The 21093-nt window shown below is 36.4% G+C and overlaps 1 protein-coding gene across 5 annotated transcripts in view; it reads right to left on the reverse strand.

The window, feature by feature from the left end:
- Positions 1–21086, reverse strand: part of LOC108706932 (sodium/potassium/calcium exchanger 2) — a 118730-nt gene extending 97644 nt beyond the window's left edge. For 2 of the 5 annotated variants that reach the window (XM_041580081.1, XM_041580077.1), the window contains exons 1-3: positions 20814–21086; positions 19634–19772; positions 10404–11488 (exon numbers count right to left, since the gene is read on the reverse strand). In XM_041580081.1, the coding sequence (XP_041436015.1) occupies positions 10404–11342 (939 nt within the window). In that variant the 5' untranslated portion in view covers positions 11343–11488; positions 19634–19772; positions 20814–21086. The remainder of the gene's footprint in view (positions 1–10403; positions 11489–19633; positions 19773–20813) is intronic. The other 3 variants (XM_041580078.1, XM_041580080.1, XM_041580079.1) reach the window with 3 other exon arrangements.
- Positions 21087–21093: the final 7 nt, after the last annotated feature.

Below are 21093 nucleotides of genomic sequence, written 5' to 3' on the forward strand. Positions count from 1 at the left end.
GTGAAAACATCAAAGAACTAAGGCCTCCAATTTGATACCACTAAGATTAAGGCACAGCTACTGTATAAGGGTCAGATTCTTTGATCATATTTATTGAGGTACCCCTGGTGGATACTTTTTTTTAGAAAAATAACAATTAGATAGATGATAGAATTTTATATTATATACTATTTGCCTTCTTATGATGTCAGAAGCAAATAGCAATGTTTATCACTGCTTTCTCACTTGATCTTAATACGTATGGAAAGTTTCTGAGCCAGCTGAACCAGACACTGCTAATGAGTACACAATTGGTGAATAAATCCACAGGGAAAAGGGAGCCTTTTTAAAAGCAGGTTCTACTTCAAAATGTGATTAGACTGCGATGGAAACGTCTTAAGAAGTCAACAATCCTTAAGGTTAACTTATTCAATGTTAAAATGATCCATACTGGCATTAATAACTGAATATCAACATAAGATAAATTATGTTAAAGGTTTGTTTATATTAAAAGGCAGTAATCAAATGAAAGGGGGCAGTAAAAAAGAGCGGAAAGGGGACTGGCTCCCGAAACATGTCGTGAGTGAAAATACACCAATAAAGGGTGTTTGCAGACTAAAGTACTGCCTGTTCCTGGTCTGTTTCCTATATTTTCAAATTGAATGCTTATCACATGATGGATGGTGTGTGTTGAAACAGCAGGTCTACACGTATCTGATTTTGTTCGCTCATCTTGTTCTGAATATTAAAATGATCCATACTGGCATTAATAACTGAATATCAACATAAGATAAATTATGTTAAAGGTTTGTTTATATTAAATGGCAGAAATCAAATGAAAGGGGGCAGTAAAAAAGAGCGGAAAGGATGATCAGTCTGTTGCACCAATCACTGAAGGTCAGATTTTTTTTTCACATTCATAAAAGATCTCTTTTTTTTACCATCGGTATTATTTTATTTTATGTTTTTAGAAAAATTATGTAATTTAATTGTTTTTAACTTTTTAATCACATTTTCCACCTGGGCATCATTGTAAAAATTTTCACTGGACCACAAAAAAAATCACACTCTAGGACACCTATGGGAAATTTATGCTTTAGCAATGTTATTTCCCTTTTGAGAAAAAGGATCAGAAATGTTGCCATGATGATAAATCTGCCTCTTACTATCTACCTCTTCTCCTCTGAAAATATGCCAAAAATATGCACTCTTGGTGGATCCTAAGAAATTCGAAAAACAGCGAAAGGTGCATTGGAAAGGCGATTGCTGAAGATAGTATGACATCTGAATAAGGAATTGATATTTTGTTGAGAGCAGTACATTGTTTTACAGTAGCCATGTATTTTTAAGATTATGTTAGTGTCTATAATTAAAATTCATGATGAATTGTAGATTATATAGTCCTGATAATCAACATTTGTCACTAACCCTACCACACTGAGTAGGTATTATTACTAGGGCATGTATGTAATCTATGAGTGGATGCACTTAGGAGTCTGTTCTTGATCTATGCAGCTGTGTTCAAAGATGCAGGAGATAAAACACACCAAGGGCAGACTCTACAAATTCAATAATAAAAAAAGTCCTAGTTATAAAGTTAATTCACTGGTTAATTTACTGCTTCAAACACCCAGACATCTGTATCTCATATGGAATTTCTATTTATTTTATAAGTAGAAAATAATGTAGTGTAAAGCTCTGTAATACGTGTATTCTGGGGGATGAAGTGAGAGCTCTGAGCATCTCCGCTCATGTGTGGAATAGCTGATGCTACATTGAATTAAACAAAATCCTAATCAGTGGGAAATAAATGAAATCTATAAAGGCTGACACATCTCAAAAAATCCATTAGAGGTTAAGACTGATTCTTTTTAATGTGACCTGACCCAGAAATAAATACATTACAGAGTTAAAAGTTAATTGAAAGGCCTGAGAGAAAAAATCATTGCACACATGAGCTTGACAAGAAAATGGTGGAGCTTTAGCAAATGGTATCTAATGATCAATATATTATTTATGGTACAGAAACAGTCATATGATACACAGATATTCATTTTCAATAGGTGCTTCTTAAAGGGATACTGTCATGGGAAAAATTTTTCTTTCAAAATGAATCAGTTAATAGTGCTGCTCCAGCAGAATTCTGCACTGAAATCCATTTCTCAAAAGAGCAAACAGATTTTTTTATATTCAATTTTGAAATCTGACATGGGGCTAGACATATTGCCAATTTCCCAGCTGCCCCAAGTCATGTGACTTGTGCTCTGATAACTTCAATGACTCTTTACTGCTGTACTGCAAGTTGGAGTGATATCCACCCCTCCCTTTCCCCCCCAGCAGCCAAACAAAAGAACAATGGGACGGTAACCAGATAGCAGCTCCCTAACACAAGATAACAACTGCCTGGTAGATCTAAGAACAACACTCAATAGTAAAAACCCATGTCCCACTGAGACACATTCAGTTACATTGAGAAGGAAAAACAGCAGCCTGCCAGAAAGCATTTCTCTCCTAAAGTTCAGGCACAAGTCACATGACCAGGGGCAGCTGGGAAATTGACAAAATGTCTAGCCCCATGTCAGATTTCAAAATTGAATATAAAAAAATCTCTTTGCTCTTTTGAGAAATGGATTTCAGTGCAGAATTCTGCTGGAGTAGCACTATTAACTGATTGATTTTGAAAAAAACATGTTTTCTGATGACAGGATCCCTTTAAGCACCACATATAGGCTATAAAAGCAAACATATGTGCATGAACTGTAGATGGCCACAGCAAAATTAAGTCAATCAGTGCTCCCTTCAGGATCGCGCGCAAGCTGGATCCTCCACCATCCCCCCAGGATTGTGTGCAAGCGTGATCAGTTGTACTTACAGAGGGGTCAGGAAGAACAGAGATCTGCCCACCTAGACCCAAAGTGTCCCACATGCCGCTGGTCGGAATGCTGCCGCTTTATTTGTGTCACCCTAGGCCCAGAACATGGACTCTACCGAGAAACCACCATCTGAACATCTGTGAGTTCTATTCTCACAAATAAAAGCTTACAAAGGACAATAGTCTAAAACATAATACCATATCACTAATCATATGCTATCATAATTTACATCAATTATTCCATGTTGTGGGCCTATTATATTAAAATGATGATGTTATGCAAAGCTGACTATAATATTTTAATATTTTGAATACCTTGGCTTCTTATGCACATTCCTATTATAGACTGGTCAAATAATCAAATTAAATTTTGGAGTTCCATCTGCTTCCTTCACTTCATTAGAGCTACCACTGAACTATAGACTTGAAGGGGCCCATTTACTTAGTTTGAGTGAAGGAATAGAATAAAAAAACTTCGAATTTCGAATGTTTTTTTTTTGGCTACTTCGACCATCGAATTGGCTACTTCGACCTTCGACTTCGAATCAAAGCATTCAAACTAAAAATCGTTCGACTATCGAATGGTCGAATATTCGAAGTACTGTCTCTTTAAAAAAAACTTCGACCCCCTAGTTCGCCACCTAAAAGCTACCGAAGCTCAATGTTAGCCTATGGGGAAGGTCCCCATAGGCTTTGCAATCTTTTTTTGGTCGAATAAAAATCGTTCGATCGATGAATTAAAATCCTTCGAATCGAACGATTCAAAGGATTTAATTGCTCGATCGAACTATTTGCGGTAAATCCTTCGACTTCGATATTCGAAGGATTTACATTCGACAGTCGAATACAGAGGGTTAATTAACCCTCGATATTCGACCATAAGTAAATTTCCCCCGAGATCTACTAGATGTATTGAATACATATATAGCTGTGTACAATACATTTAAAAATATTCAAATTCTTTCCTTTACAGATTCCAAACCTAAGATAATAAACCAAAGTTGGAACCCCCTTCAACTCTTGTGTTACGCTTACTTTTTTCTTCATGCTCTGAGGACAGTGGATTCTCAGTCATTTGGAAAACATTATTATAGAACTGTGTCAAGGACATAGGGTAGGCTGTCCGGTAATATAGTATAAAGTGACAAATGGTTCTTTGATTGTGTGCATGCTGTACCTTATTTATTATCTTAGTCCATATGTTGCTGCAAAGCACACCTCCATATATTTTTCTTCTATGAGTTGCCAGGTTCGTTTATTTGCCCTTCTGTGAATTCATTTATTTGTAACATGCTGCATTTGAAATACATAAATATATTTCCAGCAACCTAAATGCTAAATATGGATCTTGATTTCATCTTATGTTTACTTCTAATTAAATTTGTTGGTGAAAGTACAGTGGTATCCGCGCTTAAATTAGATTTCCGTTTTAAGCTGTGCAGGTGTTTTAGCAGAAGGAGAACCAAAAATAGGCACTGTTAACAGATCTCATATTTTCCCTTGTGCAAATATTTAATACATCTATTCCACAGGGAGGAAAGCTAACAACAGAAAATGGGCCTTCCATAAAGCAGAAACGGGTTGTTTCTAATGTGTAAACCAACGTGTGATCAAGAAACCTGCATCAAATAAAGCACCAGCTCTATTAATCTACTGTAGATGTCTATGATGCTACAGATTCAAGCAGCTGCTTTACATTCAGTAAAAACAGTTTCTCTCCATGACAACAATTGCATCATCTTTACGTATACCAAGTCTCCTCTGAGATTGCTCTATAAAGCTGCACTGTATGGCTGTAGGAGTTCATAATTACAGTATATTGGATTGTCATGTTTTATTTTTCGTTGTTTCTGCTTCAGAGAGAGAGAATATATATTCCATTACAGGGTATTCCCAGAAAGCAACAAGTTTTAAAGAAAAACTTGCATTTGAGCATATTCTTCTGAACATGATAGGGCAGAAATCACATAGTAACACACAGTAACAATGGCTAATAATAATGGAACAAATCTGTATATTTTAGATTAGAACAACTAGCGGTAAACAGTAAGCAATTTTATAAAAGCTTATTTCTGTAACATGCATAGTAGTATAAGCTGAAAAAGACACATTTCTTAAGTTCTTCCTTTCAATTAGATATTTATATATGGCTAGTAGTGATGAGCACATTTTTTTTGCCAGGCATGGATTTGTGACGAGTTTCTGAATCTTGCCATCTGGAATTTTTTTCAGCAAAAATCTGCCGTGAAAAAAAATTTGCTGTGACAAAAAAATTGGCAAGACATAATTGTCACAGAATCAAAAAAGTTGCCATAAGAAAAAAAGGGCCATTGACTTTAATGCATTTGAAATAAGAAAAGACACTTTATTCATTTTTTGCTCATCACTAATGGCCAGATTTTAGGTTGTCAGAGAGAGCTAAACAAAAAGTTCAATCTGCCAGTTTGCCTTGAAAGGAGAAAAATCATCAAAAACTACAATAACAGTTCCTGTATGAGTACTTAAGTATGCACATTAAGAGCAGTAGCCTTATATTTTATCACTTACTAAAAAATGATTAAATGTTTTCATGAAGGGGTATCTGCCCTAACCACTTAGGCATTAATATGACAGATACATTGGTATATTGGTGAATGTGGAACAAGGGAGTTGATTGAGGGTGCTATTTATAATACAGCCAATGTTGCCTACCTTGTTGTCATGGTTGGGAATCAAAAGTGACTTGACAGATAAGCCTTATGGTGAACATTCAATCCATCCAATAATGTGGTTTGTTGGCACCACTCTCTCTCTTGCCCATACTACAATAATTTCTCCTTTGACCCTAAAAACCTACAACCTTATTTATAATCCTGGTTTCCAAATGTATCTGCTAGGCACATGGTCATCAAATTCAACCAATTGGAAGTTAAACCTGCCTAACTGCTAGATGATCCAGAGGATGGTAAAAAAAAGAAAAAAACCTGAGCCCAAGATGGCAATTGTACCAGTCCCTGGATAAACATTGTGCTATAAGTTAGTTTCAGTAACAGTGTATTTCTTACATTAAAAAGCAATAAAACCTTTTCTTGAATATAAGAATATTATGATGAACCTTCTGACACCCGATTGTGAACCCTACTCCATATAGAGACTGACAACCACCCTCTGTACACAATACTTTAGCCAGTTTCCTATCCATGTGCAATAACATGTCCATGTTTACAAAGGAAACCTTGATTTAGCACTGTATGAAAAGCTTTGACAAAATCCAAGTAGATCACTAATGCATCCCCACTGTCCAAGTCTCTACTTATTTACATTTTGACACAATCTGTCATCCATGCTTATTGCTAATAACACTATAATTACATTTTTCAGAACAAAATCTTGAAACATGTCTTTAAATGGATTGGCCACCATAGAAGCAAACTTACAAGCCTATTATTGCCAGGGCGAGCTTAGAATCCCTTTTTAAATAGTGGAATTACTTTAGCTTCCCTTCAATCCCTAGGTACTATACCAGATAAAAGTGAGTTTGAGAAAATTAGAAAAAGGACCTGGCTAAAACTGGGTTCTCAACAATCTGTGACTTAAAATTATTATGTGACAACTTTACAAACTTGTTTCCATTAATTGTCCTTTCAGTACTGTTGTTCCAGTCAATATCTGGGTAATGGAAGTTGTTAGGACTTTATCCAAACAAACAGCCTTTTCTATTTACAACAGCAGCTTAACTTTTTATTTTTCACTTACATGAAAGGGTTCTAGGATACTTATACAATTAATTTGCCTGATGCTTTAAAATCTGTGAAAAGCCCAGGCCATAAGGCTTTAGCCCTCTCATTTTCAACTATAACATTTTTCTTTATACCAAATTTTTAATCCTGATTAACATAAAGACATTTCCCTCCACCAAAACAAAATATAGCCTTCTATATCATGTGACTTATTTAGATATGTTTCAGCAATGCCAATGACACCATATTTCTCTTCCAGTGCCATTACCTCTAGCCCTCCCATTTTAACAGCCGAGCTTCTTGAATTTGTAAACATACATTTCATAATGGTACCAGCAGGGGCACAACTACCGAGGAAGCAGACCCTGCAGCTGCAGGGGGGCCCAGGAGGTATAGGGGACCCTGTAAAGCGCTAATTAAATAGCCTTTGTAATATGTATTGGTAAAACAGGACAACCTCTACATATTTGGGGGGTTCTAAAATGAATTTGCTGTGGGACACAATAACATCTAGTTATGCCACTGGGTACCAGCTTCTAACATATGTATATACAACTTCTGGTCCCCTTTGTTATAAAAAATATACCCATCCACTTCTCCATCCCCCATTTTCCCTTATTATGCACAGATCCCTAGCTACCCTGTCTTCTGCAGAATTCCTCACTTCTCCATTACCCCAGTTCCTAGCTTAAGATCTCCCCCCAACATTCTAGCCATGCTCTTCCCCAAAACAGTTATATTATAAGCATTGAAATGCAGGCCATCTCTGTATCCAATGGAAAAGGCAGTCCAGTTCTCTAACATCTCTCATCATTATGCTACTCAAAGGTCTTTGTCCTCAGTCATACAGGAACAGATGCTCTCCATAATGAAGGGGTGCAGAAAAATCAAAGTGGGGTGGATTAATGTTGAGATGACTCTATTGAAAACTTACAATATAAATTGAGTCAATACGTATTAGACAGAATGTATGAAAATTACAGCCAGAGAATCCCAGCAGTAGTAGAGCAATAAAAGGAAAAGCAAGTGAAATACAATCTAATATATGATATATTGCAGTGACTATTATGAGGGTGGAGTGTAGAACTTGCAATGGTTAAAATGGATATTGTTTACCACCACGCATTTATACGCTTACACTTTGCACTGTTTAATTAATTGCTTTACGATTCACAAAGCTCTCTGGAGAAATGAAGTAAAGGGGTGAGAAAATGTGCAACCAAAAATCAGGGTGTGATTGCTAAAATAATTCACACTGTGGATGTGTCAGGTTGTGACATAAATTACGTTTGGAAAAGAGAAGGCGGCTCTTGCTCCCTTCTATCTATAGTTCAAGTTAAGGTGTTCTAGAAAGATTAGTAATGACTGAGGTGTTACAATGAACAATACAACACAATTAATTTTGAATTTACACAAAAAGGAAGAGGCAAACTAAGATCTGGTACTGCCAATCAGCAGATAAAAAATGGGTAAAGAGATATAAAAAAAAAATAGCATCATACTGTTGTGAAACTGTATACTGGTATAGGATCTGTTATCCGGAAGCCCATTATCCAGAAAGCTCCATTTTAATTAAATAATTCAAAAATGATTTCCCTTTTCTCTGTTATAATAAAACAGTACCTTGTATTCGATCCTAACTAAGATATAATTAATCCTTTTTGGAGGCAAAACAATCCTCTTGGGTTTATATAATGTTGAAATAATATTTACGTAGACTTAAGGTATAGAGATCCAAATTATGGAAAGATCCCTTATCCAGAAAACGTCACTGCGCATTTTGAATAGCAGGTCCCATATCTGTATTTCAATTCACTTTTATAAAAATGTTTACTTGTATTTATAAAGACACCTTAATTTCCAATTTGCTGCACAGTTCCCCAGTTCATTCAAATCATTCAAACCTACTGTTTAAAACCATTTGTTTTGCAAAATTTAGTAAAATGTATTTATGAATAAGCTAATAAATATAATAGACATAGGACTGATAGTTGAGGTACTCCATAAACAACACCTATCCAACTAGAAAATGTTCACTTTATTACAAGTCCCTAATCTTCCAGCCAATTTTGTATCCTAGAACAAACTGTATGTTCAAGGCCAACTTGAACCAGAAACTTGTGCCTGGTACTCTTTAGTCAGATGCAAATAAATTACACTCACTGTGACCCAACGTCTCAATGGCAAGACCTCTTGTAAATGAAATTATGCTGGACATATTCCAATTTCTAATCCCTTAAAACCATTTACAAAAGCATTCCTACCAGAGATTTCAAACTTGCAGGCCAATTCCCTGGCTGAAAATCTGATCCCTTTTTTGAATAATGGCAACATAATAGTAATATTTCAATCTCTTTGATACCTCACAAAAGTAAAGTGGTCTTGTACCCACATACATAGCTATGTTGCATCAGCAGCCTTGAATGAATTTCACAAAATGATCCTTGGTTTACCTTCATATTAACAAGTCTCATATGAACCTTTTTCTGAGTAAGCCACATACTTTACTTAATATAATGGCTAACCATCTTTCTCATTAATGTAAACAGAAGAAGCTGTCCAGAATCTCAGTCTTCTCTAGTTTCCAGAAGCCAAGCTGTACAGCCTAGGCTATGGACCCTCTAACCCTTTACATTTAATATATTTCTCCTCAGTATCAGGGAAAAGCCAGTAGCTAATGCAGCCCACATGTCAGTACTGTATGTTCTACAGTGTTTGTTGCTGAGCTAAGTACCACTTATGTATTCAATTGTAACAGTTTAAAAAGTATATCTTTTTATTGCATTCGTTCAAATTCTCTGTTATTCATCTTCCCTAGAAAGCATGTAACAGTTGAAATTCAAGATTGATGTTTAGAAGAACATCACAAAAAAAAACAAAAACAAAAAAACAAAGCAGTAAGGGATATTAAAACAATACTGTGAAACACAATAGTAAGTAGTAGTAGTAGTAGTAGTAAAAATACCAGCTTTCCTATACTTTTGTTTTTATTCCATATTAATAATATTATTACCAAGGCCAGGTTGATAACCCTTAAGTGTAATTGAAGTGGCTGTTCAGAAAAGAGACCGTGTGATCATGTCTGACACCACAAATTGTTTTGATGGGTGCATACAGTAAGGTCAAAGACTATGTCCTTGGATGAAAGACAATGCAGTTTGAAAATCTACTCTTTGACTGTATTATTTTAGATCCCTGATTTGTAAGGAAGCGATGAAATGAAAATATGAACGTTTATTCAGCTTGGTTTAAGGCAATGGCTACAGCTCATTCAAAGCTGCGAGAATTTATGAAGAAAGCAACTATAACATGGAATTAAACAGGCACCATCAGCAGCTATGCAAAATGATTAAACAATCCCACAATTTATTATTCTGTGTCTCTTTTATTACAAATTTAAATCCAAAATGCCAGCAACACTGTATTCACAAGACTTCATTCTGGCACCCATACTGAAAAGTGCAGGGCAGGGTGCAAATGTACAAACACCTGCCGATTTGCAACTGATTTGTACACTTTCCCTGCCTTGTAATTTATACTATGGATGCCAGAATGGAGTGCAAATACCTGAGCTCCACTATGGATACAGCTGCTGGTGTTTTGGATTATGGATTATCAGTTATGAAATTTTAAATGGAAACAATTATTGATATAAATGGGGTTTTTTTTCAATTAAATGTTGATAGTATCTCTTGAGTATAAAAGAAAAGAACCATCTGGCAGTCAACCAAATGCTTTTCATTTACAATTGCACAGTACTTTATGCGAACCAGGTTGAGTAAAAGTTTGAAATAAATAAAATAGTGAAATGTACAGCTTCAAAATTAACCAACCTTTCCGTCAGTATTGGCTGATGTTACCTTAACAACTTTGTTCCTGTTGAGTTTCCTCTTCACCCAGTTTTCTACTTGGACATTGCACTTCATGAAGGTAACATACATTAAATAGGTCACCAGCAGCAACAGACTTTCCCACCACTGGATAAAATTGTCCAAGAAAAATGTTATGAGCATAATCAAGCCCACAATATAAAAAGACACATCTCGAAAAAGTGGCCACCAAGTAAGGTTTAGTATTTCCTTGGAGAATAAAGCACACATACCAATGACAAAGAGGATATTGAACACTGCTGATCCAACTATGGTCCCGATTCCAACATTGCTATGAGAAATAAATACCCCTATTAATGATGTAAATAACTCAGGGGCAGAGCCACCAGCAGCCATGAAAGTTGCTCCAGCCACATCATCAGAAATACCCAGTTTTTCAGTGATTACTGTTAATGAAGGAACAAAGAATTCATCGCAGACTACAGCTAGTGCTATAAACATATAAATCATCCCAAATATATGGAGGATAACTGCACCCTTCTGTCTTTCTTCCAAAGAAAAAAGGTCTTCTGGGTATTCTCCTTTGGCTGCATGGCCTTCAGTTTCATTGTCCTTAGTTTTCTGTGCCATGGAATCCCCTGAACCAGGGGTGTCATTTTGGATTTGCTCAGGAAAGTCCATCAGCGTTCGCAGATGCCTCTGTGGCAGAGACTGGATTTCTGTAACAGTTGCTACATCCTTTCTATAATTGTCTTTATTAAAAAAGGCAACAATTGTAAATGACAGAGTACTAATGGCTATTATACTTATAAGAAGACCCAGTATTCGAATAAGTCTCAGTTTCTTGTGGATAAAGGGATGCTTTTGACTATAACCAGACCATGTTTTTCTTAAACAGCAGCTTTCAATGATATCCCCAGCAGAGTTTTTATGAAGATGCATCTTGTTATCTTCAAGAAAGGTTCAAGTGTTTTTATGAAGTCAGACAAAATGTATTGGCATTCTTTGTAATTCCTTGGTTTGTGTTAACAGCTTTTAAAATATTTCAAATGTATGGCTTTCAATAGCAGAATCCTCTTCATTCAGGCCTAAGTAAAGAAAAGAAATAAGTGTTAAAGCACACAATAAAGAGGAAAACTAAGCAATATAACCTAAACAGTCTTATGCTATGTGGCCTAGGCAATGGAAGGCAAGGCAGAGCACTACTATAGTTTCTGGTAGGATTCGGTTCGGGATTCGGTCAGGATTCTGCCTTTTTCAGCAGGAATCAAATTCGAGTCCTAATTTGCAGATGCAAATTAGGGATGGGGAGGGAAATTGCATGACTTTTTGTTACAAAACAAGGGAGTAAATAATGTTTTCCCCTTCCCACCCCTAATTTGCATATGCAAATTAGGATTTGGTTCGGTATTTGCCCGAATCTTTCGCAAAGGGTTCAGCTGAATCGGATTCGGTGCATCCCTAGTTTCTAGATTAAAGGGGCAGTATATACTCAGTATTAGTTCAATAAATTGGGTTTGTGCTGAAAGTAATTTTGTCTATTGTTTTAATGAAGTAATATCTATAATAAACATCTACAAGAAAGCTTCATTCAAGAGAATATTTAGCATATTTACTTATATTTGCATGGGCAATGTTGTCATCAATCACCAATTTGTTTCTCCCAGAAATATACAGGAAAGGGTAAAAACAAATGGAAATTGTGTTTTCCAAATTATAGTAAATCTTCCTTATGCTGTGCAGTACAGGTATGGGATCCAGTATCTGGAAATCCGTTATCCAGAAAGCTCTGAATTATAGACTCAATATTATCCAAATAATCCAAATTTTTTGATGATTTCATTTTTCTGTGCAATTATAAATTAGTACCTCCTACTTGATCCCAACTAAGATATAATTAATCCTTATTGAAAGCAAAATCAGCCTATTGGGTTTATTTAATGTTTTCATGATTTTCTAGTAGACTTAAGGTATGAAGATCCAAATTATGGAAAGATCCCTTATCCGAAAAACCTCAGATCCCGAGCATTCTGGATAACAGGTCATTTGCCTGCTGTTCATGCTTATTTCTGTTGCTAAGGATGGAGAAATATATACTGCACTCAGACACAAACATAATATGACTTGTGTTCCCTTCAAGGGCTTAACCACATTTGTCACTGAGCTACTTACATTTTTGTGAGGCAAATTACACTAGTACAATTAGACCATGTGGAAAACAACACAAACAAATTCAAAATAAAGCCATAGGTGTAGAATGAATCCTTAAGGAGGTGCAGCTTCCCGAAAAAGAGACTTCCTATATAATTATATATTCTCCATTGGATACCTTTATTGGTAGCCTTCCTAAACAAAAATGACACCCTCCTCCAATGCAGGTAGCTCATGTGTTATTAGGGTCTGGCCACACAAGCAGATTCGGGGAGATTAGTTGCCCCAGCGACAAATCTTCTCATCTTCGGGGCGACAATCTCCCTGAACTGCATTCCCCCTGCCCTCCGCCGGCTAAAATGGCCTGCGGCAATGCACTAGCTTCAATTTCCAAAGTCGCCCGAACTTTCCTCGTGAGGCAACTTTGGACAACTTTGGAAAATGAAGAGCCGCGTGTGGCTTCCCCCAGTCGATTTCCATTTTTGCCGGAGAGATTAGAAGAGGAGATTTGTCGCTGGGGCGAGTATTCTCCCCGAATCTGCTCGTGTGGCCAGACCCATAGTCTCAGGGTTTCAGGATCCTTTTCTGTTACTTTTTTACTGTCTAGTTTCACAGCTTTCATTATTCTGACATGTCATTTATGTCAGTATGGCAGAGAATTACACTTTTGGCATGTCTGAATTAGTTTGAGAAGCAATTATTGTGCTAATGATAGCAGTATATATCATCTATTTTTCGTTGGTGATTAAAAAAGTTTCCTGTCTCTTCTGACCTGATTGTTTTTGAGATATTTACATTACACTACAGCTTCATTAGTCCCACAGGCTAATGTCTGCAGACCTTACCGAAGTTCTGATAAAATGCACTTTTAGATATTTTTATCACAGTCTAGTGAACTATTGGAAATTTCCATCACAGCCATGGGAACATCATTAATTAGAAGCTATTACATTTTGCTTTCTGCAGCATTTTCCAGAACATATGCACTAGCTATTTTAGAAATACAGACAGACTATTTAAAGTGAAAATACAACATTTTCAGTCCAGCAGGGGCAGTACTGTTGTTTCTATATTAAAACAGCCAATCTTTTATTTCAAATGTATCTGCTTTTCTGTGGATTCTGGATTCTGTGATTGCATAGGCTGACATTCATAACAAAAAAAATAAAGGCATTCTGGAAATGGGAACACAGAGAAAGCTTAGCTGAATCAATAGAGAACATTCTGGCATTGTTTTGTAATGGCGTTCCAGAAATCCCTACAGTGTACAGTAGATAATGAAGTAAAAAAAAGCTGTCTAAACAGAATAACTAGAATAAACAGAATAACTAGGATATTCAAGGAAACACAATTAAGTATGCATAGCTAATTAATTAAATATATACAAGATTAATATGCAGCAGTGTATGTGTAGAAACCCACTTACAATTAACCATACAACACTTCTTAGATAGAGATATTGAGAATGTCCATCGCAAGGCCATATGTACAGTATCTTTTGGCATGCAAAAACCTAACATTAATTTCTAACCTCAGGCAGGAGGACCAGCACTCCAATATTCAAGAATAACACATTATTTTTTGTCACCATCACCCTGTTATTCACTGTGAAAGAATTTGATATTCATTATATATATATATATATATATATATATATATATATATATATATATATATATATATATATAAACAAACTACTGGATAGGTGCACTCAGAAAATAATGGAAATGCCTAGGTGCTGGAACATATATCAAAATCTATAGAGCAAAGAAATCCGCACTCATAGGTCTTTTGTGAAGAAAAAAATGGGCCCCCCTTCCTGATGACGGCTCGGGTCTAAGAGCCGAAACATTGAATAAACCAATTTTTTTCTTCACAAAAGACCTATGAGTGCGGATTTCTTTGCTATATATATATATATATATATATATATATATATATATATATATATATATATATAGTGAATAAAGTACCCCCTCTTGTAAAATATAAGGATATTATAAGTTACCGAGGAGTTTCATGACCATATAAAAACACGAGGCCGAAGGCCGAGTGTTTTTATACAGGTCATGGAACTCCGAGGTAACTTCTAATATCCTCATATTATACAACTGGGGGTACTTTACTTTATTTATTATAATACACAAATTTCAGTGAGTCATGTGACAGAAATGACATCAGAACTCACCGTTTATAACTGATGACATCAGAACTCACCGTTTATAAGGATACAATTTACAAGATATTCATGGCTTTTGTGTATTATATATATATATATATATATATATATATATATATATATATATATATATATATATATATATATATATATATATATATGCAGTAGTAATGGATCAGCACACTCATTGTAGAAGTGAATTAAGTGTTTTATTGGTAACACAGCATTATTATCCAATGTTTCGGTTCCACCTGGGGACCTTTCTCAAGGATCCTTTCTGTAAATTGGATCTCTATAATCTACATCTACAGATATGGGATCTTTTATCACGAAACCCATTATCGAGAAAGCTCAGAATTACAGGCAGACCTTTTCCCTTAGACTCCATTTTAAACAAATAATTAAAAATGTTTTTAAATTATTTTATGTTTCTCTCTAATTATAAAACTGTCCTTGTACTTGAGCCAACTAAGATATGATAAATCCTTCTTGGAGGCAAAACAATCCTATTGGGTTTAATTAATGTTTAAAGGGTGGTTTACCTTTAATTTAATTTTAGTATGTTATAGAATCGTAAGTTCTAAGCAACTTTTCAATTGATCTTCATTTTTTTATATTGTTTTCAATCATTTGCCTTTTTCTTCTGACTCTTTACAGCTTTCAAATGGGGGTCTGGGTCTGAGGTGTGAACAGCACAGCTTTAGGGGTGTGAACAATAGTGTTACAAGTATGAACAATGTAGGAGGGATTACTGGTATGAAAAATGCAGGAGTTTACTGTCTGAATTGAGGTGTAAACAATGCAGGAGCCAGTTAATCTCTGTACTGATAACTTTTAAATTTTATACAAGGTAAACAGTCACAGCAGACAGACTTTCATGTGGGGGGCCACACAAATGGGGTTGGACAGCACTGCTCTGTTTAACACGTTCAGAATTCAAGTTTGATTAGTATAATTTAAAGGAGAACGAAACCCTAAAAATTAATGTGACTAAATATGCCATATTATATATTCTGTACTTACTGCACCAGCCCAAACTTTCAGATTGTCAATAGCAGCGATAATCCAAGACTTCAAATTTGTCACAGGGGGTCACCATCTTGCAAAGTACGACACTCACATGCTCAATGGACTCTGAGCAGCTATTGAGAAGCTAATGAGGTTAGCCTGTAATATCAGCTGATGCTACAGGACTGATTATTAAATTCTGATGCTAATTGCACTGGTTTCTGTGCTGCCATGTAGTAATTATCTGTATGAATTAATAATCAGCCTGATATAGTGTGGCTGTGGTTGTCTTGGGCTGTTACAGAACCTTAAAACATAATGTACAACATTTCTAGCCTACTTCTCTAGTTAAGCTTTAGTTCTCCTTTAATGATAACTATTTTATACTGTCTACAAACATAGGGGAAAATGATGTGTTGTGTGGCTAAATAAAACTTTAAAACCTGTATTATCTGTATATGATGCATTATGTTGATCTGTCCATATGCTTCTTATTAAACGTGCCAGCCAAACAAGGTAATGTGGTCTCTAAAGCAGACCTGTGGCCACTCTAAACATACACATGGGATGATGTGATTATTGGCCAAACATATTTTCCAACATGCTGTATCTGTTTCATCCTAATTACAATGGCAGTGGTTCAGGAGAATGCAGCAAATTTTCCCTGCATTCAGTTGCACAAAAAATCCTGTTCATTAAAGGTCATTTAAATGGCACTGGAATCATTGGAAAGCATGCTGGATTGTGCTCACTCCACTTCATGTCGTAAATTACTAATAATACATTTAAGTTCAAGGTCACACTGGGTCATGGGACACCAGGGAAAAAACCCAGGGCACCCCGCCAATCCAGGCCTGCTTCACCAATTTCGGGACCCAATCACAACCACAAGGGGGAAGCAAGGTAAGTGGTACATGCTGGGGTGGCATTTGTAGGAGCTGGAGCTCATATCTGGTGTGGGGCCCCGAGCGGCAGCCCCAGTGACCCCTGACTCCAACACTTTTTAATTTCATATACAGGTATAGGATCCGTTATACAGAAACCCTTTATCCAGAAAGCTCAGAATTAACGAAGACCCAATTATAATTAGTTAAATAATTCAAAAACGTAAAACCGATTTCACTTTTCTCTATAATAACAAAACTGTAACTTGTACTTGATCTAAACTAAGATATAATTGGTCCTTATAGGCGGAGAAACAATCGGGTTTATTCAATGTTTAAATGATTTTTAGAATGAAGTTATGCATTTTCAAATTATGAAAGATCCCTTATCTGGAAAACCTCATGCCCAAGCATTCTGTATAACAGGTTCCGTGCCTGTATATTCCTTGTCATTTTGCAGCTACGTGCCTTTGCCTTTGCAGATAGATTAATGAAGGTCATATATAGAAGGACACAATATGCAGTATTGCTGTTATAGCATTCTGCCTACCAATGGGCCCACTGTCCCACAGCCCACAAAAGATGGATTTTGCTTTGCATTCCTTACTGCTGCTTCTCTCTATTGTAAAATATATAGGTATGAGGCCGAAGGCCTTAATATTTTTCAACAGGGGGTTTCATCGTGTGCTATAATACACAAGATTCATTCATATCACACAAATGTAACAGATAAGAACTGATTATTTGAATATAATTTACAGAATATTCATGGATCGTGTGTATTTATGTATATGTATATGATACATACTAGATCATAACATTACTATAAACAACTGTAAATAATGACAGTATAATCAACATCTTCTTAAATATCAGAGTAACGATTACAGTTTAAATTAAAACTCATTTATTAAACCTATCCTTATGTTTTTTGATAATATTTGCCTGCCTCGTTTCTCTCTGTCCCCTTTGATTGTCACTTCCACCATGTAAGGGAAAATATCCTGTGCATAATGAGCTGCAGAATACAATCGCAATATACACCATTGTAAATGAAAGAGTAGTGGCCGCAGCTGTCAAGTCATCACTAAGGGGACAACATTAGGAGAGAAAAGTTTTATTATTAGGATAGCCAGCATTTATGGGTTACGGTGCCATTAATGGTTTTAGTAATATGCTAGCTACTAAACCTAATAAGGACCTTAAAACTTAAGTTGGACTTCCATGACACCTAGAATAGTGCTTGAGCTGTGACCTTTTGCTTTCATACTGACGTTGAATCCCTCTGTAATCTCTACTATCCTAATTTTCTACTGTTCTACTATATTATTTTCTACTGCTAATGAGATATGAGTATATAAAGTTATTCTAGTGCAGATGTTCAAAATAACTAAGAATTTGCTGTGTGCTACAGAAAATATTATCCAGGGCACTTATTTGCATTTTATCGCACTCAAGGTTTGTATATGCTTTTGTTCTGTGGCAGAGTTGTAAAGCTTAGTACAGTATAGACAAATGATGACTGCAGACTTGCAAGCACGTATGATAAAATAGTTTACATTTTAATATACACAATTTTTTTAAAATTAAGAACTCTTGTGTTAAAACATGCAGTGTATGTGTAGCCACAGACATGGCGGAACACATGCTATATGTATAAGGTGAATTTATATTTAAAGTCTCTGCCAAACAGTCTGGGTGTTTCACTGATCTCACGTGGACTTCGTGGAACACAGAATCAGTAAGCTACTTACAGCCTGCAATCTGTTTAATCTTCATCTGTTTAACTTTTAGCTTTCCATAAAGCTTTTCACCCAGCAGAGAAGGCTTGGATTTCACTGCATCTACACTGTGTATCATTCCTTTCAGCCAAAATGCCATTTCATGTGATGCTCCTTGCAGACCAGTATATTTGCAATTTTTGAAAACTCAGCAGACCTGTGACCACTTAGAAACAATGCCCCAAATTCAGGCAACTTTGCATACGCTATACATAGTCTAAAAATATTACATGTATGTATAGGATTAAATGCTTATTAATGCACTCCAGGTCAGACTTTCAACAGGATTCAAGTACAGACAAATCCCAAGATATTTGCACATATATAAGTATACAAATGTAGAGCATGATAGATATATATTAAAACGACAAAAAGATAATTATGATAGATTGAAGTATATTGAATATTAAGAGTTTCTTGTACAGGTATGGGACCTGTTATCCAGAATGCTCGGGACCTGGGGTTTTCCGGATAATGGATATTTCCGTAATTTGGGTCTTCATGCCTTAAGACTACTAGAAATTCATTTAAACATTAAATAAACCCAATAGGCTGGTTTTGCTTCCAATAAGGATTAACTATATCCTAGTTGGGATCAAGTACATGCTACTGTTTTATTATTACAGAGAAAAAGGAAATCATTTTTAAAAATTTGGATTATTTGGATAAAATGGAGTCTATGGGAGACAACCATTCCGTAATTCGGAGCTTTCTGGATAAGGGTTTCCGGATAAGGGATCCTATACCTGTACCAGATTGAACCAAATCACAGCACCATGCTTACTTTCCTTTTGCATTACAGTTAAGAATAATAAGACTCATTAATATTAGATTCTAAAATCATAACTGCTCATTAAACATTGCAAGAAGGGCAGTTAAAATATGTATTGTGCTTGAATATGTGTGATCAAAGATAAGGCTTTTGTCAGGCTAGCTGTGAAATAAGCAACTGCTTCTTATACAATGTACACACATATCTGCCTTTCAAGTTTGAAAGTTGTAACCTTGATGTGCACATACACGGCTGTGAATTCCTTGTACTACCGAGTGAAAAAGATACAGAATTATGACAACACTATTAACAGCTGGACTGTAACATAGACACTATCAATTGATAGAAGGAAGGCATTTGTATGAGTTCTTGTTCCTCGACTGTGGGACCACACATATCAAGTACAACAGAAGGGCAATCATAAGAAGAGACATATAGCAAGGAATGAAGGCACTTACCCTCTGCTAACAGTTGTCCTGATTTTCTAGGTCTAACTCAGGTTTGGAAAGTTACAGGGTTTGAATAGTATCCTGGGCTGTGAATAATCCACCATCCAAGCAGCTATTAGCTGGAGCTTCTGGGCTGGCTGCCCTGTTGCTTAGCATATAAAGAGAGAGCAGCATCAGCAGCAGCAGCAGTCTCATCCAGTTCTCTTATCTCTAGGCTGAAAATCACTATTTACTACCTCCCTCTGCCACACCCTCTGCTCTGCATCAGTTTGTCCATCTCTGAACCTGAATCCCTCAGCCATATCATCTACTGCCCATACTCCTCCCATTCCCCTTCACGGCATTCAATCCCACCTCTCAGCACAGCTTTCTGTTAGGAATATGCCATAAAGTCTTCTTTCCATGCAATACTCATCTTTCTCTTTTGGGAATAAACATACTTGTTGAAATTCTCCCTTAAGGGTATGCTGGCAATTAGTTAAAGTAAACACAGTAGCATGTTACACGCACCTACTCACTGACATTCAGGCTTCAGCCAACATGTATATTGTCAGTGTGTAGTATACCTTGATTTTTGGGAGCATAAATATTCCTTTCTATATGCTTTACACTAAAGCAAACATAATATAATATGGCAACGTGTGTGTGTGTGTGTGTGAAAGGTAGGGACATTTAAATATATTTTTAGTATATGAGACCAAGGTCACAGCTTTATTTTGAAGCATTATGCAAGGCTTGATACTTTACTAACCAATGGCACAGAAAATAACTGAGGTTTATCAGTCAGAGGCATAATGCGACTTGTTGCCAGTCAGATGAGAAAAGTAACTATGCGTGACCAGTACTGAGAATCCCCAAGCATCTTTTTTATTCCACTGGAGGTGAGGGTGTGGGAGTTAAAGGAGCTCTGTCATTTACACAAAGAAATAACATGCACCTTGGGGTAAAGGTTGCCATGTTTAAACCAACATGCAACCAAGTTGCAATGACAGGTTGTAGTTCTGGCAGAAAAACAGGACAGGCTGGCTCATTTCTCACTTATTCGCACACTAACAACACAAGCACATACAGAATGCCCTTGGCCAATAGGTTATACGTGTCATAATGCAAAGCTATGCGCCTCTCCCTCCCATTCCTGAAAAATACGTCATAGCCACACCACTCTCATACCCACCTCTGTAATACTCACCGTGTCACCCTTTATCATGTGGGAAGGGAGAGCCTATTGCCCTGCTGTGTTGCTCTCATGATATTCTCCTTTACAAGGGGAATCAGTTCCCAGCTGTCTTTGCTGCCTTTGTACAGCTCTGACTTTGCGGTTTAATGCAGAAAATGGACACACATTGGAATTCTTTTTCCCACCTTCTGTGAATCACCGTTGCAGGCAAGCATATGTTATCCATGGCCAGCTGCAGCACCGCTCTGAACCTGTGTCCCCTGTATTCAGGCTGCAAAGGCAGGCAAGCTGG

Source organism: Xenopus laevis, chromosome 1S (genome assembly GCF_017654675.1).
Source record: "Xenopus laevis strain J_2021 chromosome 1S, Xenopus_laevis_v10.1, whole genome shotgun sequence".
Classification (NCBI taxonomy): Eukaryota; Metazoa; Chordata; class Amphibia; order Anura; family Pipidae; genus Xenopus; species Xenopus laevis.